We start from the raw sequence: 7,337 nt of genomic DNA on the forward strand, positions 1-7,337 counted from the left end.
AGTTTCTAGAAAAGCACAGATGGAATTAATAATTCTCAGTTCCAGTAAGCTCTGAACTTGGTTATGCAAGACCTCCCCTGAGACACAACCATCAACAATACACCCAAGCTACTATTTTGGCATGTCAAAATGGCCCATTTTACAGTTAAAAGATGTAATCAGATACAACACTGCACATTTGTAGATTTTTATTCTCAGCTATAGATACACTGCAGCCATTTTCTTTTCTGCATTCTTGACTTTTGATACAGTAATACATGCCTTTATAGATATTTATTTATATATGCATTGTATATGTATATAACGGGTCATCATCACAGAGAAGGGATGCTGAGTCTTCAAATTAAAAGCATATCTGTCACAGTGAATCTCCACTAATTTGCATTTTTTTCTCTAAATCACAAAATAAACAGTGAGAGTGAGAGTAAATACATTGCATGTTGTAAATACAAACAGTAGCGATGCTCCGAGCTGTGGATAATCATATATTTAAGCTCTCAACCTGCTTTGTTACAGCAATCCCTCCACAATGAGTATATCCCTGTGGCTGATATATTCTGTACCTTGTATTGCAGTGCACAGAAAGCATGGAGGTTTCCTCTTCTGAAATTCAGGAGTGCAAATGCTAATTGTGTAAAATAAACATTTCTTTTCTTTGCTGACAGAAACTGCTACACATCCTTTAACTACATACGCCGAATCATTCACTCACACACATAACACAAAACCGCCTTTATCTACTTCAACAATCGGATTCAAAAGATAAACTAACAAATCTTTACATAAATAAAACACTGAGTGTATCATCATCTTACCGCAAATGTAATATTAGAAAACTGGGATTATTTCATTTCCCAGTGCCAAATCCTGAGGGGCTGAATTATTAAATTAAATAACTTCTCTACACGAAAATGAAAAAACAAACAAACATCAGCAAACAAGTTAAAATCACCTACAGAAACTTTTGACCAGCGTTCAGTGTGGTATTTAACTCATCAAATGCACAGACAAAATCAAACCTAAAGCACGTACAGTTACACCTGCACTCATCACATCCATACTTTAAAAGTGGAGGTCAACAATGATTAGTTGAAACATAATAATAAAGAATGAAAGACACACACACACACACACACACACAAGGTAAAGAAAAGCAGAAGGGCAATCCACACAACGACAAAGCAGTCAAAGCTAGGATCAAACTGACAGATGTTGATTAGTCATGCCTGTTAAGTTCACATGAGTGATTATTCATTCCTAGGCTACAGATGTCAGTAATGTTGAGATTAAATAGAATATATAATTCCCAAAGACAGAGTACACATAGTCAACACGAAACACAACAGCAGCAGTTAAATTCAGTGTCAGTACAGTCTGATTTTCTGTTTGTGATATCTTGACCATCTGAATCAAAAAAGCAGAGGCTAGTACAGTGAGTGAGAAGTTGTTTTTTTTCATAAAGGATTATCTGTGAAAGTTGTGAGAGGCAGTGCAATGTGAAATATCGTCTTTCAGTCCAAGCACCTACTCCAAGAGCAGTACCAGTGTTTTTAAGTAAAATGTACTTCGGAGGTTTGTGAGTTATTTGATGGGGATAGTGTCGCTCTGTTTTCTTTGAGTGTTCTGTTGCTCTACCACAGGATAAGACAAACCTATCAGACAACTTGAATCAGAAAGTAAAACAATCAGGAGATCAACAAAAGGCTTTCTTTGGTCACAAAAGGCAAAAAGATAAAAAAATAAAATAAAGAAACTCAGAAGTACTTTGAAACCACACAGGGAAAAAACTCCAAATCAAGAACTAAAGATCATCTTCCAGGTCCTAAAGGGGAAGACTGTGGTAGCTTTGAGGTGTGTTTGTGCACACTAGGATTGCATGTGACTAATGCATAGGACTAGCAGGGATTTTAGCATGGGCACAACGAGGGAGTTGGGCAGAGTGTTACTCAATCATTTACTCTTCCTTCCTCCTCATCATTGTTCTTTTCTTCTTCGTAGTAGCGGTGAAAGAGCTGGTGGAGATGCTGTTGGAGATCACGGGTTTTTGATCCTTTTCTGGGGTGGTCCACTTTCTCTTGAATGACCTGTTTGCGCTGCCCAGCTCCCTCAACCACTGTTCGTGTGAGAGTGCAACCTTTACGCAGATGGGCCCTGGACAGGTAGCAAGAGGCAGGGAGGGGAAATAGATAAAGAAAGATAAATATCTTTGAAAAAATTCACCTGTGGAAAATAAAGTAAAGGAAGAGCTATAGTTACAGATATGTTATAGGAGAAAAAAAACCCCACACAGATTAGACCGTGTAAATCCAACATTACATTTTTGGATTTACACAGTTGAATTGAATTCAGGTTTACTTATAAAGTGCCAAATCCCAACAACGATCACCTCAGGACACTTGATACTGTAAAGTAAAGACCCTATAGTATTCTGGAGAAAACCCCAATAATCAAGTGACTCTATATCACCCACATGGGGGACGAAATGTGAAAGCTTTTTTAGAAACTCTAGAAACCACAAATAAACCTGCCGTCTGAAAGCAGAAGTGCTCTGTTGGGATAATATAAAACTGTCTGATGACGGTATGATGAAGCCTGATTACTCAAGATTTTGTATGTAAAGAGAAGGACTTTAAATTCAGTTGTGGACAGTGAGCCTGAGAAGCAGTTATGGGAGAAATTGATCTCTCTTTCTCATCTCTATTAATACTCGCTGCACACATGCACAGCAACTTCATGGTCTTGATGCATGCTCGATCGTCCAGGTAAGGAAATCCCCACAACTTGATTCTGTTCATCTGGACCTGAAATCACTATGACTAGATGAAAGGAATCAATTTTTTGTGAGCAACTTCATAGCTATTTTCTTAGTGGAGAAAGCTTAAGATTGTGTTGCAAAACTCATACTGTTAAGGCTGAAAACATGTCGTCCCCTGCGTGGAACCTGAATTCAGGTTCCTCAAACCAAGGAATTTCTTTTGAGCCAGTTTTTCCTGAATTAAACTTGTTTGTAAAATACCACCATTAGGAAACCTACAGAATTCTACTCAAAACTCATTTGTGTCAAAATGTATCTTTTTCCTTTTCATTTTTGTGTCTTTTGCTTGTTAATTACTTGGAATATTTAAGGCTATTCAACTTCTATACTACTCAAAAGCAGCAACACAAAGTAATCACTAAAACTATGATTTACTAAAAACAACTAAATAGTGCATGAATAATAATTTTAATGTAGTGCACGGGACAACATTTTCTTGCAGTTGTTCACAAGAGTTAAAAAATTATAAACTCACATCTCACTGGTTTATTTACACGTTTGACTTTGAATTGGTTAAGAATACAAAAAATTTGTTTGCCAGCACAAATGAACATGCGCAAACATTAGTCAATAATAGTAAGCTTCACACACACACACGTGCACTCCAGTAGGCACACCTCCTGACCACTGTTCCATCCTCTTTGATAGTCTCTCTTTCTACCACCAGAGGGAGCTCTGTTCCGCTAAAACCACTCAAATAACCGAATGCCTGGTGGCATGAAAAGCAGAGAACACAGTCTCTTAATTCAAAGTGATTAAATAATAAAAAACATACATTTGAAACTCGAAACATCTTCACAATGTGCTGTTTGTTTATTATTTTTTTTAAACCTAAGGTGCTAAGACATGAAGAATGTTGATGTATAAGTATTATGTTAATATGTGGTTATGTGGTTGGGGAATAACGGTGACAAAGTGTTTAAAAACCTTCTTGAAGTCGTCCTGGGCTGTAGGCAGATCAGAGGTCAAAGACTGATCACCATGGTGTGTCACTGTCCTTTCACCCTCCAACACGGTTGTCCTTTCCGTGTGACTGATCTTGCGGCCATCAGCCGTCTCCTGCCTTGATGATGACGAATGCTCACGTTCGGTAAAAGTCACCTAGGTCAAAAAGTTTATTTAGCTGTACTTTATATATTAATGTCAGTATAGATGTTACACCTTCCATTTGTTTGGTAAAAAACAAAACAAAAAAACAACCCCAAAACAAAACAGAACAAAACACTATGAAGAAGGACATCTGCAACGAACATACCTCTGTGTGGTCTCCCTCACTTTTCACGACTGTCCGCTTCACAACCTTAGAGTAGCCATCTCCCTCCGCTGCAGGGACAAACCCCTGAGGAGCTCCTTCTAAGGTCGTCTCTTCATGCTCCGCACCATCCGCGGAAACACACTTACGTATAATTTTACGGGTAACCTGAGCAAGATAATGCATTTAACGACTATATATAGGATTAACTTATACTTGCATATAATGCATATAGTGCATTTTTTCTCCACCTTTTTGACAACTATGTGTCCATTTTCATCCTTGTACCTTTCTTCTGACACCGACTGGGCAGGGAGGTCTGGCATTTCATCAGCCTATGAGGAAAACAAGACAACTAATAATCATACAGGCTCATTTGGGTCAGTGAAATATTCACTTCTTTAACTGACAAATTAGTGCAACTGTATGTTCGAGTATACTAATGCACACAACTTTTAAGCAGTAATTCAGTGAGAAAACAGAGACTTCGGGACACAGGAAACAAACTTGCATTTTCAGATGTATTTTGTTAAATAAACCAAGAAAAAAAGAGCTCACAGCAGCACAAAACTCTCAGGTTAGGCTCATACATGTTAATCAAGGGGTGTGTTATCTAATTTGAACCCATTTTAATCCTTTCTGTTAAGACTTAAGGTTGTTAGAAAATAAACATTTGTAACTTGACAGTGAAAGTTTTTAGCTTTCATTTAGTTGCCACACTGGTTTAAAACGTCATCAGTCATGCTAAATCAGATACCTGAATGACAACTCTTCTTTGTACTATTCTGGCAGTCAAAAATTCATCATCTGAACTTTCTGACATTGATCCAAGCTCAGCGTTGATCTCCTGACCAAGCAACACAAATCCATTGACATTTAATAATGAATGACAGCATGAATGCTAGGTTTGCAGGAAAGCAAGCAAGAAGCAGAGTGATATGTTGCACTTTCAGATGATTGCATGTCGTTTTGTACATTACACTGAAAGTACAACATGGCAGTCTATAATTAAACAAAAAAAGAAAATACACCATGCTCTTACCTAGATGACAATAAATGTGCCTACTGATGAAAAAAAAAGTAACTCATGTTATCACTGTGAGTGATCCTACTAGTTACAGGCAGCAAAGTGACATGCTAAGTTAGGATTAGTCAAATGTGAAATCAAAACAAATTAAGGGTTAGAAGGAGTTTTAGCTCCCATTCACGTGTCTACAGGGTTACCAGCAGTCATTCCTCTCTGAAGCAAATATAGTCATTTGGCCAAGCTCAGCTCTGGGGAAAACACTTGCAGTTTTTTTTACCAACTCTCATCTTACCCTTGTCAGAGATTTATCAGTATCATGATATGCTGCAGTTTCACAGACAGGTGGTGGTTGTGAAGTCTCACACAAGGTGAATTCTTCATCTGATGTTTCTTGCATTTCTTCTCTCTTTACATCTACACGATAAATAGGCTCATGGACAAAAGAAGCGTCTTCGTAATCTTCACTTCCAGAAGACAACAGTACTTTTTGATTCAACTTTTCCTGCACTCTAGAGTGATCCTGGGCTTGACCTCCACTTGACCTAGCTCTTGTCTCAGATTCATCAGGATCAGGCTCTGAGAAATCGGATGAACCCTGTTTGCAGTCAAAGTAAGGCTCTGGGTCAGAATATTCATTGGTTGGACTGTCTGCACCACTATGCACTATAGGACTGTATCCTGAAGGTATCTGAGTATAGGTAGATGAAATAGAGGAGGCCTCTGCATAGCCAGGTGGCAAGTTGTACTCTTCATCAGAGGCTGAAGAAGAATAAGTTTTGGGTTTGACTGAAGAAGACTCAGAGTCAAAACATTCATCGTCTACTGAAGTCAGAGATCCTTCTGAATGGTGTTCACTGGTCCTGTCCTCATCTGAAGATATTTTTAAGTTCCTTGATGAGGAATTGAGCACCAGTTCTTCAAAGCTGAAATTTCTTGCAGATATCACTGTCTCAGGAGTCAAATCAGAAAGAGACTGTGAAGACAAATCTTCATTATGTATACTGTCAACAGAGTTTGCTGCCCATAACTGAAGTCTATCTGGGTTAGTTTGTGATTCTGTCACACCTTTAAAGTCATTAGATGGCATAGCTAATTCATGTGCTTCTTGACTCTGAAGAATGTCAGTTGTAGCATCTTCCCAACAAATATCTTTCTCAGGTATGTCAGACTTGCTCTTTGTAGCAACTGAAGGAAATTTCTGAGTATTATTTAGACCATGTGTGCTTAACTGAAATGCATCCACATGAAAGCTTGGTTGTTCCATTTCTTCACAAAGTCTTTGGGAAGATTCTGGGCTCGAAAGGGATTCATTAGAGGACTCAGAACTGTCTTTATGAAGACCAGAGCTTGATGGTACGCTTATGACAAGTTTTGTTACATCGGGAATGACTGAGACCATTTCATGTTCAAGCTGAATGGATGTCTGGAAATGTGGATGCTCTGTAATGGGAATATCTGGGTTATCTACTGCAAGCTGTGCAGCAGATGATAGATTGACTTTTAGCATATCACTATATTCTGCAGGGCTGTGATCCTGAAGGAAAATATCTTGGAACTCATACATTTGGTCAACTGCAGGGATCTCGTTGGTGGATTCAGATGAATGTGGTTTAAGTGCCTCTGGTCTAAACTTAAGTTTCATCTCCTCCAGATCTGACAGAAGCTGGTCAAGCTGAGGGGACCCAGACCCTGGTGGTGTTGGTGTGGATTCTGAGGACATGACAGTTGCAGCATCTGGGCTATCTTGAGCTGTTTGAGAGACTGATTCTAGAGTCATGAAGCTTGGTTTAACTAAGCCATAATCTTCACTTGTGGGAGATGACATTTTGTCTTTTTCCTGTGGTGCACTAATTTGATTGTTCACTGTGGTGTCAAATTGTGCTTTACTCAAGTCAAAGTTAGCTGGAATTGGTAATTCTAGTTTTTTAGTGAAAACTGTATTTGAATCACATGGTAAGGATGGGGATTCTGCTGGAAAGACCTGCCTCTGTCCTAATTCAAGATTTTTTTGTTGTGAATCTTGTGAAATATTTGTCTTGGAAGATGCAGGTGACACCTGAAAGAAATGGTACAATGAAGTGGGAATTAAAAATAAATATCATGGGTGGTTTTGTTGTTGATTTAAGGAAGACTCCAATGACGCATGCATTTTCCAAGATTTTTCAAGGACAAGTTGGTGTTTTAAATACAAGAACAGTGAGCAATATTTTAAATAATTAAGTTCACTTGTAGTGCACATGCAT

General features: G+C 38.4%; 1 protein-coding gene across 4 annotated transcripts in view; it reads right to left on the bottom strand.

The window, feature by feature from the left end:
• Positions 1-173: 173 nt before the first annotated feature.
• The window catches only part of ank2a (ankyrin 2a, neuronal), an 85,663-nt gene continuing 78,499 nt past the window's right edge, over positions 174-7,337 (bottom strand). Inside the window, exons 7-13 of one of the 4 annotated variants that reach the window (XM_086295884.1) lie at positions 5,387-7,150; positions 4,825-4,914; positions 4,319-4,402; positions 4,071-4,235; positions 3,743-3,916; positions 3,433-3,524; positions 174-2,151 (exon numbers count right to left, since the gene is read on the bottom strand). In XM_086295884.1, coding sequence (XP_086152010.1) covers positions 1,947-2,151; positions 3,433-3,524; positions 3,743-3,916; positions 4,071-4,235; positions 4,319-4,402; positions 4,825-4,914; positions 5,387-7,150 — 2,574 coding nt within the window. In that variant the 3' untranslated portion in view covers positions 174-1,946. The remainder of the gene's footprint in view (positions 2,152-3,432; positions 3,525-3,742; positions 3,917-4,070; positions 4,236-4,318; positions 4,403-4,824; positions 4,915-5,386; positions 7,151-7,337) is intronic. The other 3 variants (XM_086295885.1, XM_086295887.1, XM_086295888.1) reach the window with 3 other exon arrangements.

This window comes from Aulonocara sp. 'chitande type north' Nkhata Bay, linkage group LG6 (genome assembly GCF_057382095.1).
Source record: "Aulonocara sp. 'chitande type north' Nkhata Bay isolate Kocher_YH1m ecotype deep benthic linkage group LG6, A_spYH_male_GT1.1, whole genome shotgun sequence".
NCBI lineage: Eukaryota > Metazoa > Chordata > Actinopteri > Cichliformes > Cichlidae > Aulonocara > Aulonocara sp. 'chitande type north' Nkhata Bay.